Genomic DNA, 19,474 nt, shown 5'->3' with positions numbered 1-19,474 from the left:
TAAACTCTCGTCGAGTTTGAGTCTTTGATTGCATTAAAATTAAATATAATAAAGTTAGGTCGCCGTTAATAGGCATACCCAACTCATCTGAAAAGAGTAAATAAAATATATTTGTATTGGTATTTAGAGCTTTTGAAAATTTTAAATGCAAACTTCATTGTTAAAATTTAACACGTTTAACTATTAATAATTTTTAACTGCTTTTCATTTTTTTTAATAATTTTAAACTGTTTCTTAATTCTATTTTCCACATAGAGAATATCTTATCATTTGCTTTACAATATTTCTTTAACAATGCACGAGGAGGATGTATATTCATCACACAATCCTTGTACCCTTATCTTTACTTATTTATTCATTCCTCTTTCACTTTAAACAAGGATATTCACCAATGGCCAGCAACTATAGAGTATTTTAATTCAAGGATATTTGAATGGATAGAAAGATATAACGAGTTCGTTGCTAGTTCCTTCCCATTTGCATATCAAACAAATTGTTGTGAGTGAACAAACTTGTACCTTAAAGTGTTTGAAATTGTATTGACCTACCTGAGTTCTGAACTTTATGCCACTTTTTTGGATTAGATAGGAAGAAGATGATGTAATTGTCGGGTAGGGTTTGATCTTAAACTTTATCCATAATTATTATGTTGTTTATTAGATAGAAATGAGACAAAGTAACATAGATCATCTTCGTATTAAAAAACGTGATGCCTACGTTCGATGCATTATATGTAGCTAATAATTTAAGTTCCATTTTGACGAATAGATATTGTTTTCTTTTCCTTGTGGCTGATGGTGGCCGTGATTGTCGTGTTTTTTTATGGTAGCAAATACGCTTTTCCATATGTTTGATGATTGATTCATTAAAAAAAAAAAAATTATGCCTCATGATTGTTTAAAAGAAAAATGCCCCCCAAGAAAAACGGTGGTGTTCCTTTAATTTTAAAGTTAAGTTGTTTAAAGAGTAGTTTTCCTTTTTTATAAAAAAAATTATCCTCTGCACAAACAATCTTATTTGTGACATTAATCATCCTTATTTGCGGAAATTGATTACAGTAGGTCAAACAAAAAAACTCATCAACACGAGTTTCTAAAATGAAACCCAATTTTGATTTATGCAAACTTTTGTATGATGCATCCATATATGATAAATTGGGCTAAGAAATTCAGAATTAATTTGTGCTTAAAATTAATAATTTAGCTCAACATTTCATCAAACAAGTTCAAGTTAGACCAGTTACTTCTTGATATGGATTTCAAGTTATAGACAGTTAAGTCGAAAAGCTTAGTGGACTTTTCTTCCTGCACGTAACTTTTTTCTTCTATATCCAACACTTTTTCAATTTTTTTAAAATTATCTATGTTAATAAGCATATGGATTCACAACCCATATGATTGTTATGGATTGACAATAAGTATAATTCATACAAATTAAAAATCCATATCCCCATATTTAAAAAATAAAATAAATAAATATTTTTGATGTTTTTTTAATCAATTTAATTATAATTTTTTTTATAATTATTACATTAAGTAGATTTCTGATTTTTGCCATATTAAAATTAATTTTTATCTAATAATATTTTTTTTGCATATATCAACTTTAAATAAAAATCATAGGTTAATAAAAATTTGTCAAAAAATTAATTATTAGATTAAAATTAATTGTCACAAAATTTATTATGTAAATTTATGTGCATTAAATATACATTATCAATTTTAGTGTTATATATATCGATATTAATTAATTTATAATATAATTAGTCTATCAACTGAGTTAGTTAGAGCACTGTGTTAATGACGCAAAAGTCACAGGTTTAAATCTTGTATGAGTTAATAATAACTTTATGGATTGCAAAGAAAATCCGTGTTTTCAAAGTTTAAAGTCCAAACCTTTTTGATTGAGTCAATTACAACTATAGCAACTCATATCAAAAAGTCTATATCCAATTTGAGCTTTTGAAATAAAACTCAAGCGCAATAGGGAATTTGTTGGTTAAGTATAGATTGAAACATGGTTATATAAAGTTAAAAAGGCACAAATTAAATTTGTGCTCACAATTTAAAACCCAAACCTTATATTTCATTAAGTGGGTTCGGGTTGGGTTAACCAGGAATTTGATACTGGTCTAAGGTTAGAGAAAGTTGACAAAAAAATTATATTCAATCTAAACTTCTAAAATAAGATCCAAAGTCAATAAAAGTTTGATTCATATGGAGTTTTTTTTTTAAATTAATTAAGTTTTTAGTCCTTCAACTTTCTCAAATCCCAATTTTTAGTTCTTCAAAAGTGTTTTTGACAAATTTTAGTCCTCAGTTAATTTTCCATCAACATTTTTAGTCTCTCAATTTTTTTGTCCATTTTGTATCGCTCATTTATCTTTATTTATCAAGATTGGTCATTGTTTTGTCAAATTTTAGTCCCTTATTTGTATATATTTTGAACAATAAAAAGAAATAAAGGATTAAAAATTGACAAAATAAAATTAGGAGACTAAAAACACTAACAAAATCTAATGAAAGATTAAAAGTTATCAAATAAATTTTGAAAAACTAAAAATTAGAATATGAAAAAGTTGAGGATTAAAAATTTAATTAACCTTTTTTATTATACTCATTTCAAGGTAAGATCAGATTGAGCTAAAAGGCTCAAATTTAGTTTATGGCTAAAATTTAAAGCTAGAATCTTACATTAAACAAATTGAAGTCAATTGAAATAACTCGACTCATTTTGTTATCTTTAATGAAGATTAAATAAGAGACAATCAAGACAAAGTGAAGAGGAATAGAAAAAAATATCAAAAAAATGAAAGAACTTCTAAATTTCTTTCATAAAGTTTAATATTAAATTTTCAAAAGTTTTAAATATATATTTAATAATAAGTTTTGCATATAGAATAAATTAAATTTTTCTATCCAAACTAAGAATTTTAAATTCAAGAGATTTAAATTGATTTATTCACACAAAATACTTAAAAAATAAACTAATCTATAAATATATAAAAATTATCACGCCATTGTCACGTCTCAATAACTGACAATTTGCAATTTATTTTGTTTTGTAATGCATTTTTTAATTAAACAATTTTTTTCTCTCACTCTTTTATTTGCAAAACACTGTGCATTGCACGGGTTCCAATAATAATTAAAATTTAAAACAATTCAAATTTCAAACATTTTTAATTTATTGAAATTTTAAGGGGTATTTAATTTGGTTGTTATCTGATTTCATTTTCACTCGAAATATAAAATGGTTATGAAAATGTGTTTGGTTGAATTTCTGTTTTCATTTTCACTAAAAATATTTTTCCAAACGAACCAAAAACTGAAAACAATAAAATTTTATTTTTAGTTGAAATCAAGAATCTCATTTTGGGTAAAATGAAAACGCGGTGACAAGAAATGTAATTTTAAGCAAATCTAAAAATATGTTTCCTTTTGAAAACGTATTTTCGTGTTTTTATTTTTTGAAAATAGGAAATAAAAGGTCAAATCAAACATATTTTCAGAATTTCTAATCTTTTGAAAATGAAAATAATTTTTAAAAAATAAAAACAGGAAATGAAAACAAAAAATAAAAATACAAACCAAGCACACCTTAAATTTCTTTATCTAAACACAACCTTTCTTCAAACTTCATAAAAATCAAATCATTTAACTGAATGGGCTCAATACAACAATATATATTTGATTTAAATTAAATTGGATTCAAATCTTAAGTAAAATCTTAAATTCAAGTATTGTGAAATTAAAGTACAAATAAAAAAAAGGATATTCCTCAAAAGATATCTAGTTAAATTATTTGACAAATTCAATTTGCTTCGTGGACTTGAAAAATCTGGTTGCAGTGTGCTACTTGACCTGGATCAATTGAAAAAATCTACCTTGAAATATCTGTCCTAAGTGAGTTGCGCAGCTTACCAAGGGGGTCAATTGGTCTCCATTATTGTCATACTTTCTTTTTAACACATTATGTATTAACGGTGTAACAAAATTTATACAATCATCCAATCATAACATATAATAAATTTTTTGACTTTTAAAAATAATTATCTTAAAGTAATTTAAAATATTTTTATTCAATTTTAAGATATCTACATAAAAGTCACCTCACAATAATAGTGTAATGAAACTAATATAATGAGAAAAAAAAATTATGCACTGACATTTTATAGAGACTAATTTGTTATTTAAGCATAAATGTTATACACTATAAATACACGAAAATATAAATTATTTGATCACAATGTTATTTATTTTTTTCCCTGAAATTTGATGAGATATCACATGTTACAAAAATAATTCAATGGCTATACAGTGCGCCCTGTAAAATGAGAGCTTACTTAGGAAGATATAATACTAAAGATTTTTTTTTAGAAGATTTATAATACCAAAGATTGTTCGTTGTTTACAATGGCTAGTGAAAATTCTGTTTTTCAATACTCTCCGCTTTTCATTTCTATAAAAGAAAAAAAGAAAAAAAACACTCTCTGCTTTGTGTGCATGTATACGTAAATATATTTTTTTCTCAAGAGGTAAATATGTCAATTTAAGACAAATTTAATACTCTCAACTAAATTCGCTAATTTCCTTAATCATAGTAAATTAGTTAATTTGGTCTTATAATAAGGACTTCATAATGAAAAATTCTCTATTCACGGGGAGTAATGCAAGTCTATTTACAAAATTATTAACATTTTGAAGACAAGAGTCTCTCATCTTAGTTCATATCCCACAAGGAACCTGAATAATCCCATGAGTCACATCCCTCATCAAATTCTTGAGGACTATAGTTGTTGCACGTTCCTGTGCTATTACAATCTTGCTCTAGTTCTTTATCACCATATCCATTTTGCAATTCTGCTATCCAATCCAATATCCTAGTTTCATAGGGTGAGCTTCCCAATTCCCAATCTGATAAGGGTAAAGTGTGTATGGAGCTACCATCCTTTGTCTCCCACTCACTATCTTGACAGCAAACGTTTCCATGTTTGTAATCCTTGGAATCCATGTCAATGCTTTTCTGGTTGACTTCTTCTGTTGCAATTTCTAATTTGTACTTAAAATCTCCCGGGACTGAAAATGGAAGTATGAAACCAGTGTAAGTGGATAAGAATCAAAAGTACAATCATTTACTAGTACAACAGCAATGAAGGGCATGTTTGGAATTGTCTATTTGATGGAAAGCTAAACGAAATATGCATTGGTCTCATTTGGATAAACTGATCAACAATAACTACTTATACAATAATAAAAATAAAATGATAAAATGAATTAAGCTTCTTTTATAAATTAAAATTAGCTTATATAAGTTAAATCGATAAGCTTTTGGAAAAATCAAATCAAAGAACTTCTGCATAAACTAATTTTAACTTATGAAAGAAATGGAGAAATTTAATTTATTTTACCTTCTACTTTCTTTCTTTAATATATATATATATATATATATATATATATATATATTAAAATTTTTATCAAACGAGACTCAAGTCTTTTAGGACGACATGAATCAAATTATTCCATGATATTCTACTATAAACATGTCCATAGAGAAGTAAACATTATATAATTTTTTTTTTGTAAGCAGCATTTATATAAAGATTAAAGAATAGAAAGCACATTGCACCTTGTTGAGCTTGAGCTCTATTTCTTAAATGAGTTCTCCAGAAATTCTTGATTTCATTGTCAGTTCTACCTGGAAGTTTCCGAGCAATCTTTGCCCACCTAGATTCATTGTATAAGGTTACAAATTTGAAAACTTGTAGTTATTATAATGTACCAATTCCAACACTAGCAACTTGGCATTGTGAACACAAACTACACTTTTTTTTAAAGCCTCAGGCAGGGGAAGAATCTCACTTATTCCCCAATTGTTGTTGAAGCTGAACAATAAGCTGCTCTTCTTCGACACTAAAATGACCATGCTTGAGATTTGGACGAAGATAGTTCATCCATCTTAACCTGCAGCTTTTACCACTTCTCTTGAGGCCTACAAGAAAATCAAGTTTTACCACTTATCACCATTTGCAAGCACAAAATATTAAGGATTAATGTCAAGTTGAACATTTTATGAAGGTTTGAAAAAAGAAAAAAACAAATACACTTGTGACACCAAGGTTTTTGGGGTTTTCCGACCGCAATCACAACTGCAATTACAATCGCATCAGACACATTTATTTGTCTACAATTTTCAAAATAGCAAAAGACTGTAGCAAAATCATAATCGCAATCACAACTTAAAACTTGATTTTTTGATGTATTCACTTATATTTATCTATATCATCATAAACATATATAAATCTTCATACATACCAGCTACTTTGGCAAGGGAATCCCACCTTCTCTCCCCAAGACGGGTCACAAAGCTAGTCAATTGTTCATCTTCCTCTTGGAGCCAAGTCCCTTTACGCAAATGTTCTCCTTGCATGGCTTATGAATATTTAATTTCACTTTATGTTGCCAAGTCCATGAAGAGGGTCCTAAGGCCTCATACATATATGCACAAAGTGTAGGACATGACAAGTGACTAATCATAAAATCGAAGTTGGAGAAAATGACCAGAAACAAAAAAAAAGGGCACTGAAGTGGATAATATTGCTGAATTGTGTGGGAAGTCCACCAACTAATGGTTTAACATTTAATTAACGAGGTAATATGCAATGTATCAAACTATATTATATAATTAGGTCATTCTTTCATCTAGATTAGATGCACTATTCTTGGCCTCAGCAATTATGGCCTTTTGTGAAGAGATGATTCATAACTCTAGCTTCTACTTCAACAAGAATAACTGGTTAAAATATATAGATTGTGGCATGGATACAAATCTTTTTGTCATTGCATAGTGTTAGAAACAAGATATGGATGTTTATTGTTTAAAGTATAAAAAAATTTAAAACGTGAGAAAAGAAAAGGAAAACAATTGAATTAAATTAATCATTATATTAATTCATTACATGTTTTAAGATTAAGAGATAAGGGAGGGTTTTGTGTGGGTAGATGAAACCAACATTTTGTAAATCCATTGATGTCTCTCTAGCTTTTCTTCAATGAACATTAGAAGCAATGAAGCTTTTAACTCGTGCGCAAGAAGTGGGCTCAAATTGATGTTGTCGAGCAAATTTTAGAATTCCTTTGACAGCTAGCTACTGCTTCTAATTTGATTGTTTCCTCAATTTTGCCTCAGCAAAAATTAGATTAGGAAAAAAATAATCATACATTTTAATAGAAGCAAAACAGATTCTTGAAATATTTGTTTTCGTTGTTAACACTCTTGGAAAGTGACACATCACACCTTTCTTTTCTCTCATTTTTTCTTGTGATTCATTAGTATATTGCTTTGTTACCTACTTGTCCAACTTAGTTATTTCCATTGCATGATTTATTTATGGTATAACTAAAGAAAATAATAAGGACAAAACCAGCCTACCCTAAGCTTTAACAAGATAAACTACATATTAGACTAGTGCTGAAACGTTCCTTGACTCTTTGTGCTATTAAGGAAGCAAATGATTACAAAAGTTATTAGTTTCTTTCCGATAAATATTAATAGTTAATTGTTAATAAATGGACACTATTCAATGAAACGATCATAAAGTGAGAGCCTTGTTACTCTTTTGAAAGAAATTTATCATTGACTTACATTCTAAGGTGATGAGAACAGGACCTAGTTGAATCGAGACTATTCAATGTTCCTCTGATACAGGACCTGTCAAAACAATATAGGAATCTTCTTAGCCAGTTAGAAGGAATTATAGAAAAGAGAAACTTTTTTTCCTACTCATGTCTTCTACAACTTCTTTTACAAATTAAGAGAGAAATCAAACAAAAAGAGAAAAAAAAAAGTGTTAGAGAAGATGAATAGATGTGATAAAAAAAAGATGGAAAGAAAAAAAAAGAATTATAAGAACATATTGTAAAATTAGAATAATTAAAAAAGAAAATGCACTTTTGCAATTGTGAGTTGAAACAAGGCAAGTGTTTTACTTGCTCTTGAGTTGCTTTTCTTTTATTCAACAGATCATGGTGGTCTTCCCACTTGGAATGACATGACCGGTTGGAGTTTTTGGAAATGAAGTGTATTTGGTTTAAGATTAAGTCATGTAAGGAGTTATCGAAATACATTATCTAACACATTCTCTATAGAGAGTCATAAAACTTTGTGATTTTTATTAAATTTTAATTAATAAGAAAGTGTATTTTTAAAAGTGTATGTTAAAAAACGTGTTTCTGACACTTCTCTTAAAATTATGCACCTATTACCCCCTTTTCCTTTGAAATTGTATACTTGTGGAACTTTTGGAAAACCAAAATTTATGAAACATCATCAGGAATAAGTTAGTTCTTAGTGGTAACAGCTTTCGGGTCCATTGGCAGTTTGCCAGAAAGTCCCAGGTTTCAACTTGCCTGCAGCAATCAAAACTAATACAAAATTTGTTAAAGAATCTGTCATCTAAATTGTGCTAACAAAGCAAGTTATAGATTATTTTCCTTTTCTTGATTTCAAAATACAAGTTTTGATTTAGTTGACTTCCTTGGTCGTCAAATTGATGAAATTTGCAAAATTCCTTTAGTCATGAATATCAAATTAATTATGTTTTCAAAAACACATTTATGGTTTGGTGTGAGAATAAAAATTTTAAGTGGTACAAAACTTGGATGAATAGATACTTCACACCAATAACATAATAAAAAAAAGAAAAGAAAAAAAATACATCTCCAATTGGAATTACATATGAAGCAAAACTCAGCATGTAGTGTAAGTGCTCTCTAGCAGACCACAATTTCATTAATGCAGTTTTTTTTTTACAATAGCAAGATTGAATCCGTAAGGAATAAGATTTCTATCCATTAAACGTAATGTCTGTTTAACTGTATTGCTTGCTCTATACTTAGTTTAGGGTGATACATCCTCAAGTGCAATACCATGCCAACACGGCCACAGGATAAGAAAGAGAATGGACCTGTAATACATGCATTTTCTTATGCTGAGCTGTAAAGATTGTTATATATCAGAAGAATACCCCATTTTTCCCCTTTACTATTCTTTTCTCTCTCCATGCCTCTCTCTCTTTCCTTAATTCTCCTTATTACTATTGCTTTTCTTGGTTTCTGGCATGCTTGAGTTTGTATGTATCATGTTTTTAATGTACTTTTTTCTGAAGCTTCAGGGAATGCATCAAAGTGCATTAATTAGTATGAAGTATGAACTGAGGCCAATAAGTAGTAATAATATTCTGATTAAGCTTTCGTGTTATACAAGAGCAAGATTCAGTGTTTTGCCAAAAAAGTAATGCCTAAATTATTCCAAAAAGAGTGAAAAAAAGGGAAAATAATGTTAATATATAGGAAACCTGAGATGAACTAAGCTTAATAAGCAGTGCTGAATAACCAGTCACCAAAGTTAAATGTCCATTTACTCTTACTCTGATGCTAGTTCATAACAATTTTCATATTAAAATGTGCCAAAGTGATATAGCACGGTCACTTCATAAACGACCTGAGTTTTAAAGGTTTATTACTGCACAATGCCTTCAAATTTTCCATTGATTATGAACGAATCCAGAACAAACAAAAGGTGCAATTTTGTCAATGAAAAAGAAAAGTTAAAAAGGGAAAAATCTTCCGTATTTCTCTTTATAAAAGGAGAAAAATACAAGAAAGTATTTCACAAAACATTCTTAATCTGCAGACATTGCTAACAACTTCCAATAAGTTACATTAATCACTGATTTCTTAAAATTGCTAATGATCCAACTGATATAATAAGATAGAAGAGGAAAAATAAAAAAATTAGGCTGAAAAGAAAGAAACCAATAAATAATGGCACCAAAATGGATAAGAGCACATTCACCATCCTTGTGGTAGTAAACTAACAAGGCTAAGTGACCATGTCCTCCACTCCGTTCTGTGCAGCCACATCTGCCAGTCTCTTCCAATTAAGTTCCCGCTGCTCTGCTAGTTCTTTGACTTTAGCCTCTTTCTCTGCATGCTTCCGCTGGCACTCTTCAAACAATTCTGCGTCCATTTCCAGGAACATTTTGCGAACATTCACGGTCAGTCCGTGCACTGCCTGATTCCAATGACTCGAAATATTTTTCTCAAATGCTTCAAATATTATCGGTAGTATCACAGTCCTGTTTTGGGCAATTAAGCTCACAATATGCTCGTTATTCCACAAGAAGAGGGCTCGTTCTGCAACCTGCAAAACAAGTGTGCCTAAGCAAAGACTTCTGAAAGAACATTTAAACCATGAAAAATAGTAACAGTAAACAAAGTTCAGTTCTGACCGTTCACGATTCTTAACCCTGTATGCTGATTAAAAAGACATGATTAACAATTTGCCATAGGTAAATTACAGAAGCTGTTTAAAGTTTTCTTTTTAGGAAAAAAAAATTAAGACGCAAAAGTCCTCAATCCTATATTGACTAAAGGCCATATTCTTAGACTTCTTATGGTGCTCGACAAGGGTATTTTAGAGGGGTTCGTATGTTGGGACGTTAGAAGGGTATTTTGTGATGCTCTCAACAAATGACTTTCGATCTGTTGAAGAGCTTCTTGTTTTCTCAGGATTTCTAATTTTAGGTTTCACCTTTCATTTTCTTCTTTTAAGGTCTATAGGAAGAACAAATATTCAGACAATGACGCAAACTGAAAAAAATTGTACAAACCATTATATTATATACCCACTGATAAAAAGGGGCTATATTAGAAAAATCTGCCAGAGTATTTTTTCAGACAAAATTCTGCATCAAGAACTCTTAATAGAGTAATAAAAGTCCCCAAGACTTGTCTGTATATGAAAAATCCATACTGATACTGATACTGCAGCTTACTGATTTCAATAAAAAGGAAGTAGAAAAATTGTTCAATATAAGGAATCAATGCATTGCATTAAAAGATTTAAAAAGAAGCCTAAACGGGTACATAACATTCACATGGTTACCCTCCCCTCTAACTTTAAAATATTACACTAGCCTCACCTCCCATTAGAGATAAATGTGTTATACTCACCTCTCATGAGAGATAAAATATGCAATCCTTTAGTCTATTTAATTTTAAACAAACACCTTAGCCATTGTGAGAAAATATAAATGAGATTCCTAGGGGCATTTTTTTTCCCTTTCTCGAATTTTTAATGTCGCCGACAACTAATTTTGAATATCTTATTATTTGATTTTAGGTCTTAAGAAAATTAAATGAAGTTTTAGAAACCTCTACAATATGTATCAATCTAGAATCTTAAAATCATGTTCTAAGGTCTCAAATTCGATCATAGGGGCTTAAAACAGGATATCTATTATGCTAAGAGTCATCAAGAGAGGAAAACTGTCCTAAAAGGCCAGTCCACATTAAAATGGATTAAAGGGTAACACAAATTTTTCACAGGAGTGTAATTTTATAAAATACAGGAGAGGAATGTGAGTTATTCATCTATCAAGAGAAGGGAGAGTAATTTACTCAAAATTTCAATTCAAAAACATTATAAAAGTTGGAATAAAATGCAAACCACCCTCTTGAACTCAACTCTAGCAAATAAGCCTCTGTTGTGACTTTAAAACTTAACCTGCTTAAACTTCCAGAGTATTCCATTCACTAATAAGATAAAGAAAGGAAAAAAATGGGATTAGCAGTGCAGGGGCCTGGCAAACAGCAGATAAAAATTCTCTCAATTTTTCTGGGGTATTGGATTTTCAGTTGAAATTTTAGGGGGTGTTTGGTTTGGTTGTTTTCTGTTTTCATTTTCACTGAAAACAGAAAACGGTGATGAAAATGTATTTGGTTGGATTTCTGAAAACATTTTCAGTGAAAACGAAAACAAGAAACAACCAGAAAATGAAAACAATAAATTTTCGTTTTCAGTGTTTTCAGTTGAGAACAGAAACCTCATTTCGGGTAAAATGAAATTGTGGTGACAATGAATGTAATTTTAAGCAAATCTAAAAATACAAAAAGACAAGAAGTCAATATATCATAAATTTTCAGTATTTTTATTTCATGAAAACAGAAAACAAGAAGTCAAACCAAACATATTTTCAGAATTCTAATCTTTTGAAAATGAAAATAGTTTTCATGAAAACAGAAAATGAAAATGCAAACCAAACACACCCTTAGAGATTTGAGCCAATTTTGGATGAAAGGGGCTATTTGCCAACTGTTGGGAATTTGAAAGGGATGCAGAGGCTTATAAGAAATTCAAGGGTGAAAAATGTGTTCTGTACCCTTTAGTTTCTTCCAGCAGTCTTTCATGTTACGGGGTACAGAAACCAAGAGACAGAAGTTTCATCAACAAGATAGAAGCAAGATAAGCTTACTGAGAACAAGGCTAATGCATAAATAAAAAAGTTAAAAGAAGGCTCAATTGCACTTTGGTTCCTGATTTATCAGATCAATTGCAACACCTTTATGATCTAAGAAACTAAACTCATTCATACTTTTTTGTGAATTGAATTGAAGATAAGTTAGCCAGAATGAAGGTGAGTGTGTGTGGCGGGGGGGGGGGGGGGGGGGAGTGGGTGAAAGCAGTATAAATATTAAAGTTCCCATGTATCAGAATGAAGGTTAAGTTAGCCAGTTGCATATAAGTAACATAACTAATAGGCAGGGTTTTAAATAGCACTGCTATAACAGTGTAGCAGCTCAGCACTGAATAATTTGGCCTGCTATGGCCGCTACACTACAGCAACCCCTGTAATGGCTTGGGCTATTTTTGGGATATTAATTTCCCAAAATGAAATCTGCAGCTGGTGAAAATGATAATGAGGGCAACTTGTATTTGACTTTTTTTGTTTTATTTAACACACCTATAACTTTGTATTTTTATTATTAATCATGAATTTTGAGTATTTTTTTATCATTTTTGATAATTTATATTTATATAGCATAGATAATATAAACTATATAAAAATTTCAAGATGGCAGCTATCCCACTAATTATTGAGTCATGAATTTTGAGTATTTTTTATCATCTTTGAGATTTATACATATAGTTGTATATAGCATACAAAATATAAACTATATAAAAATTTCAAAATGGCGACTATCCCTCTAGCATTTTTGGGACCAGCTATGTGCCACTATTCAGGATTTAAAACACTGCCAATCGGCTAAAAACAATAACAAAGTATATGATATGACAACTGAATTTAGCCCATGTTCTTTTCTGTCCGTCAAAAATGTTGCCCCATAGCAGAAATTATACAAAAAAAAAAATTCTATACAAACCGGATTTTGAATTCATCTCTTCCTGACCATAAAGTTCTTATAATTCACAGACTCAATAATTTCCTGATGGGTTTTAACTCCCTGCAAAGTACATCATTACTTCCCCAATATGTTTTATGGGCTTATTGTGGAGCTATATTTCTTTCCCTAGTGCTGATATTCCCTTCATTAGCATAAACAACACTATTTTCAGTCTCTGGTGATATACAAGCATCAGGAAGATATTTTATTGACCAAGTGACCAATAGCAAGAGCATTCAGAATCTTCAGATTGAATCCATTAAAAAGGACTCAAATTGCCTGCCTTATAAAATTTCATTTTCATTGCTTAATTAGATTCTGAAGAGCATGCTCAAACACGGGGTTTCATAATTAAGAAAAATGCAACAAACTGGTTTTCATCTTTCAGAAAGATGCACCACACTCAAGACTAAACAACACTTGCCAGAGATTAAGCTCAACTCCAGAGAAGGAAGCAAAAGGGAGTAATAAATCTGAGATAGTCATAAAATTTCATCATAATTTAAGATGCTAACAGATTAGAATAAAATACCTAAGACTACTTTATTATTTGGAAGTAAATGATAAAGAGACAAACATCATAATTGATATGATCATATGAATTCCTCCCAAAAAGAATCCATCAAGGACCGCCCATTGACTCTCTGAATAAAAAATATGACGTATCAATAATAATTAAATTCTAATATATTAAAATCCAGATAAGAACACATGGGATTTTTCAGAAAATTGGAAGGTACAATTTCACTAGTTTGGTTTGGGTAATTATCCTCTTATAAGAGCAATTTCCTTTCCAGGTGTTAATGGAAGGGTTTGTAGAAAGGAAGATGTTAGTTGATGCAAGCAGCTTATGACTTATGAAAACATGTCCCCTAGAAATATTACCCATTTATCTTCTGTTGAGAAACAAAGTTCATCCACAAAAATGACACATTAAGGAACCTAAGGGCAGCTTCTCAGAACACAAGTTCATTAGGAATTCTTATGTCCTTTCAAACTGTTTTGATTTCTAGTAAGTCATGTGACATGAACGTGACTCTCATTCCATCTAACTCAACTCTGGATTTTGTCGTTAGGGGGCACAGTGCAATTGATCATGTTAAATCACAGGAATATACTCGGTATCTTAAATCAAGAAGGGCGTTGCATTTGTCCAAACAAATCAGGGAACCAGAGAACAGTTGACTCTAACAGCCATATTCCCCACAAGCCGCAATCTCAAGAGTTGGTTCCAAACTCCAATTACGTTGACATTCTTAAAATAGAATCACATGCACGTTGTGACAATAATAAAAAAAAAAAAACTAAAGGTATTAACTTTGCATATGTCCTTAGCTATATAAGCTTTATTTTGCACTAGGTATTTTACTATTTAAAAGATACATATCACACTAAATATTTCATAATTAATAGGTAAACAAAAGGCCACCAGTTGAATTTCAATTCTGGTTAACTTTGCCATTTCAGTACTCAGCTCTGAACCAGACAATGAACAATAATTAAGTCAAAATCCCTGTACATGAAAAACCATGTGCATGTGTCTGTCTATGTTTGCATTTCTATATGTGAAAAGTCATGAGCCAATCAAGTCAAATTTGAACATAAATCAACTTCTCACATTAATAGTTAATGACACAGAATACAAGTTTTTCCTTTTTCTCCTATCTAAAGGTGCATCAGTAATAGACACATGGCATAAAAAGCAACTAAACAATAAACACTACAACTTTCACTAAAAGAAAGACAGATTCAATCACAATAGAATATGGAGCTATATAAGTGGAAACAGAAAAAGAATGACACAATTAAAGTTCAGTAATTAGGCAGCTGAAACTTACATACCCCCTCTTCTCCCCCATTCCCCACGTACCATAAATAAACAATCGCAACATACTAGATTGGATGTATAACGTATCATTATATCAGTGTCATAACATAGAAGGTGGCAGTTTAACAAGCAACATTGAAAATTTAAACCCACACCACCACCAAGTCCAAACCAACACCATCATATAAACATAGCAATAATCCACGAACCTGAAAGTGAGAGCTATTGAGGCAGCGCGAAATCTGTCTAAAAAGAGGAACCATGCAACGTTGAAACTCCGCGGCCTGCGTGGCCTCCAGCACCTCCTCAAGTTCTCCAAGGAAGAGAACCTCCTTCTGGCAATTAGTAACCGGCCAATACTTCAACAACCCCCTGATCACCGTATCGGCGAGCTTGAAATCCTTCTCCACAAACTGAGTAATGCAGTAAGACAACTGCTGATGATACATCCCCACCGATTTCGGCTTATGCAGAGGCAGAAGCGCCCTCACAAGAAACAACTTGTGCTCCTCCTTCATGGGCAAGGCAAACCCATTAATAATGCTGCCGAGAATCTCCAGAAGCTCCCCAATGCCAGAGTGTCTCTCAGTCTCATATATAAACCGGTAAAAAATGTTGTTAATAGCTTTCCTAATAAAGGGCCTATGCACCATGAATTTCCCGTATATACGATGCAGTATGGTTTTCAAATACTCTCTCTCGCGCGGGTCCTCAGAGTCAAACAAATCGAGCAATTTAAGAACGAAGGAGTGATCGATGTACCGTTTCGCGATTTTCGTATCGGTGTCGGAGGAAACAATGTATCTGAGGAGAAGTTCGTAGACGAGCTGAAGGTGGGGCCAGGAAGGGTCCAAGGAAGGTTCTTCTTCCTCGGGATCGGTGGGTTCTTGGCCGGTGTTTTCGTGCGACGCCGGAGGGAGGCACCGGAAAATGTTGACGGAGATCATCCTGATCATCTCTTCCTGGCAATTCTCGTTTATCTTGCCGGAGCCGGATTGGATGAAATCGACGAGGTCCATGAGCGCCTGGCGTTTGATTTCTTTCTCCCTAACGTTCTTCAGCGTGTCGGAGAAGTCGAGGACGTAGCAGCACACGTGGAGCTTCCGGAGGAAGAGGTTCTGGCGTTCCGCGACAGGAGCGTCGCGGAACAGCGGCACCGGCTCGATGGAGCCGCCGGAAGAGAGTGTCAGCGGGGTCGAGGAGATGCGCGAGGCGTGGTTGGAGACGGCATTGGCGGAGGGAGCCGCCGGAGCGCTACGGTTGGCGGCGGCGTACGGCGGCGGAACCGGATCGCTGGCGTCGGACTTAGCGGGCTTCTTGTGCCCGCCTTTCATGATTTTCTTGAACATTTTGTCGTACTGAGCAAAAAACCCTAACCCTAGGACTGAACGATGATGGTGATGGTGATGGTGGTGATTTTGTGGAAGAGGAAAACGAATCGTTTCGTGAGACGCTTGTGGAAGAGGTTTTCATCGAGGTGATGCTAATCCATGTATCAACGGTGAACGGTTCGTTCGTTCTTCCCGGATTTCCGCGTCGGGATTCGGATCTGGAAGAGGAAAAAAAGTGGTTCGGAGATTGTGAGAGCTATGGATCTGAGTGAGGAATAATCGGAGAAGAATCGCCGGAGAGAATGCCGGAAAATTGATCGTTCGGAGAAGTGTTCCGGCGAAGGAGAAGAAGCTGAGAACAAAGGAATGGCGCAACACAGAGAGAGAAAGAACGATAATTAAGGGATGGGATTAGAGAGAGTGTGGAAAGTGAGTGATTATAGATTACAATAATCGCTTTTGGAAACAGTTAGGTTTTGAATTATGATGTTCTATTTATTTATCTAGTATTGTCTATTTCTTATTTGAATTCAAATAATAATTGAAGTTGGGTTTGTTTTCTAGTTTTTGTGGTTTTCTTTTACTTGGATGGTTGAATTTGAAATGGATAAAGGAGGAAAATGGATTAAGTGAGTGAGTGAGATGATTGAAAGCCACAAGTGTAAAGTAGTTGTGGTTGGGGTATAATAATATACGTGGCTTATAAGTGAAGAATGAGGGATTGTGAGTTCGCCACGTGGCATGTTAATGTCGTATACAGTACTCTTTGTTATTAACTGCCACATGTTTATGTTTGTCTGTTGTTTGTTGCTACGTGAATTGCTGGGGTGAGAGGTAATAAAGGCTATAAAGTGGTCGTAAGATTCTTCATGTTTAACCCAAAAAGTCTATGTTTGATGGTTCATTTCAAAATTGCTCGATGGATTTAAACTAATTGTTCAATTGTGTAACGGGTGTTTTAATTGACATACAAGAGTTTTTATTTTATGAATATGATATGATGCGCCAGATACAAAAATATAGTATAATAATATGCAATTATGAATGAGGTGGGTCACCATTGATTAATATAATGTAATCTATCTTAGATTCGAACCATATGACAAAAATTCAACATTATTTTGGGGAAGCATAGATAATTAATGAATGTACTAATGTGCTCAAAGCTCATAGAGCTACTCCCACGTAGCTATGGATGATTGTTTCTACTAGTCTATCTTTAGCAAATCATCAAATTCGGCACTATCACAAGGGATGTAGACCAAGTGGCACATGTTTATGGATGGTGGAGAGTTGTTCTGGATAGAGAGGATGCAACCAAATATGATATATTAATAAATAATTTTGTTTTTTTTAAGTATATAGTTATGGATTTGATATATAATAAATGTGTATAAAAAAATATTTGTTGTAAGAGGTCAATTTTTTAAATAAATTTTGGTATTTTAAAAGATTGATTTTTGACTTTCGATTGGTAAATATATTAGTTCAAAAAAAAAAACATATATATATATATATATATATATATATATATATATATAAAAGATAATGCATGTATCAAATTAAAGTTGTTAAAAGCTAGGCATTGTTGTATATGTGATTAGCCTATTTCTTTCTTCTAAAAATATTTATGATTGATTTTATTCCATCTAACTTTTTTCTCTATATTTCATCCCTCTAATTTAAAAATATATCACTTGTATTCTTTTCAAAATGATTTAGGCAACATTTTATAGAGGGATAAAAAGTAAATTAGATAACACTTGAGGAACAAGAAGTAATTCATTTCAAAAGTTTTAGAGAGACTAAAAGGAAACTTCTAAAAATTTAAAATAACAAAAATTATATTTTACTCAATAATCAAAACTTATTAAATACTTAAGTGTGTGCCTATATATAACTCTTCTTAAAATAGATTTTGAATATCAAAAAGAAGAGAAAAACATATAGTAGAAATTAAAAAAAGAAGTTATTGATACAAAGTTATATATAATCTCAGATCCTTTAATCAAGATTTTAGACTTAGTGGCCAGAAATCATTTGAAGTTACATATGGGTTAGGAGAATGTTATGAGTGGGTAATGTAAATTTCAACATGATGGGGATACAAAATAGGGTCCTTACAGTTGAATTCTACTGTATTTTTTGGTTAGTTTAAGTTAGAGAATAATAATATCTTATCACTGAATTAGAAGTTGGCAGGTTTTGAAAGGGTTGAGTATCCCTTGTATCCTTTGTCTTCTCTCTTAATGTAATTATATTTTGTAGATAAAAAAATCAAGGTTTAAAATTTAATTCACAACTTAGACTGTTAGACATAAAGTTGCATATGTAAATACACTTTATTTTAAATAAGCCCACTTAGCAAGAAAGGAATTAATTGTGTGCTAAATAGAAGCTTCGCGTACTTAAATAATATCTGAAAAAGGTTAGTGTCACATAAGCTGCAGTTTCTTTAAACATTTATTAGCATCAATTTAATTGCCAACGATGTTACACTTTTTCTCTTATTAGAAGCAGGATTATAAATTTATTACAAAAATATAGTCATTTTCTGAATTTTTTTCTTTTTTTGTGGAATGGTCATTTTCTGATATCCCTCGCCCTTTTTTCAGTTTTCATGTTTTTTTACACACATTCAGTTTTCATTTAGTTTCCATCACTTTAGTAAAAAAAAATTGTTAACTGAAATCTACGGAAGTATGGAGAAAAAAATATGTGATTTAATAAATAAAAAAAGTAGATAAGGTTGAGCATAATTCTCAGGGATATATGTGTCACGCCAAAAATATCATGTAATTGTTTATATAATAATTGATTCTATAAATAAAAAATAACAAGTTCAAAATCATACATTATAGCAATTCGCTGGTGATTTTGATATGAGAAGGGTGGGATTTAGAGTTTGTTTGGTGATTAAAATGAAATCAAATAGGATAAGATAAAAGAGTTTGGATAAGAATAAGATAAAATGAGTATGAAAAGTTTTTATATCATTCAATATTTGATACCGTAAAATAATATATATAAGTAAGAAAATTATTAAAAAAATGTTATAGGATAACTTA

At 31.6% G+C, this 19,474-nt stretch overlaps 2 protein-coding genes across 2 annotated transcripts; both read right to left on the bottom strand.

Moving 5' to 3' along the window:
• Positions 1-4,518: 4,518 nt before the first annotated feature.
• Positions 4,519-6,610, bottom strand: LOC100783472 (transcription factor MYB27). The gene is made up of 4 exons (XM_014762792.3): positions 6,315-6,610; positions 5,862-5,991; positions 5,629-5,726; positions 4,519-5,078 (listed from the first exon to the last, which is right to left on the bottom strand). The coding sequence occupies exons 1-4, from the start codon at positions 6,427-6,429 to the stop codon at positions 4,723-4,725; spliced, it is 699 nt and encodes a 232-aa protein (XP_014618278.1). The 5' UTR covers positions 6,430-6,610; the 3' UTR covers positions 4,519-4,722.
• Positions 6,611-9,607: 2,997 nt separating this feature from the next.
• LOC100795277 (serine/threonine protein phosphatase 2A 57 kDa regulatory subunit B' beta isoform) lies at positions 9,608-17,069 on the bottom strand. Its single transcript, XM_003535138.5, has 2 exons — positions 15,285-17,069; positions 9,608-10,203 (listed from the first exon to the last, which is right to left on the bottom strand). The coding sequence occupies exons 1-2, from the start codon at positions 16,422-16,424 to the stop codon at positions 9,883-9,885; spliced, it is 1,461 nt and encodes a 486-aa protein (XP_003535186.1). The 5' UTR covers positions 16,425-17,069; the 3' UTR covers positions 9,608-9,882.
• Between the last annotated feature and the right edge of the window lie 2,405 nt (positions 17,070-19,474).

Source organism: Glycine max, chromosome 10, assembly GCF_000004515.6.
Source record: "Glycine max cultivar Williams 82 chromosome 10, Glycine_max_v4.0, whole genome shotgun sequence".
Classification (NCBI taxonomy): Eukaryota; Viridiplantae; Streptophyta; class Magnoliopsida; order Fabales; family Fabaceae; genus Glycine; species Glycine max.
The sequence above is the reverse complement of the archived record's forward strand: the minus strand, read 5'-3'. Positions and strand labels throughout refer to the sequence as shown.

Coding starts and splice junctions, on each gene's coding strand:
- LOC100783472 (XM_014762792.3), bottom strand. CDS start 6,429: ATGCAAGGAGAACATTTGCGTAAAGGGACTTGGCTCCAAGAGGAAGAT. Junction 5,992..6,314: donor TTCCCTTGCCAAAGTAGCTG/GTATGTATGAAG, acceptor ATTTTCTTGTAG/GCCTCAAGAGAAGTGGTAAA. Junction 5,079..5,628: donor TAGAGCTCAAGCTCAACAAG/GTGCAATGTGCT, acceptor TTCCATTTTCAG/TCCCGGGAGATTTTAAGTAC.
- LOC100795277 (XM_003535138.5), bottom strand. CDS start 16,424: ATGTTCAAGAAAATCATGAAAGGCGGGCACAAGAAGCCCGCTAAGTCC. Junction 10,204..15,284: donor TCAATAGCTCTCACTTTCAG/GTTCGTGGATTA, acceptor CTTGTTTTGCAG/GTTGCAGAACGAGCCCTCTT.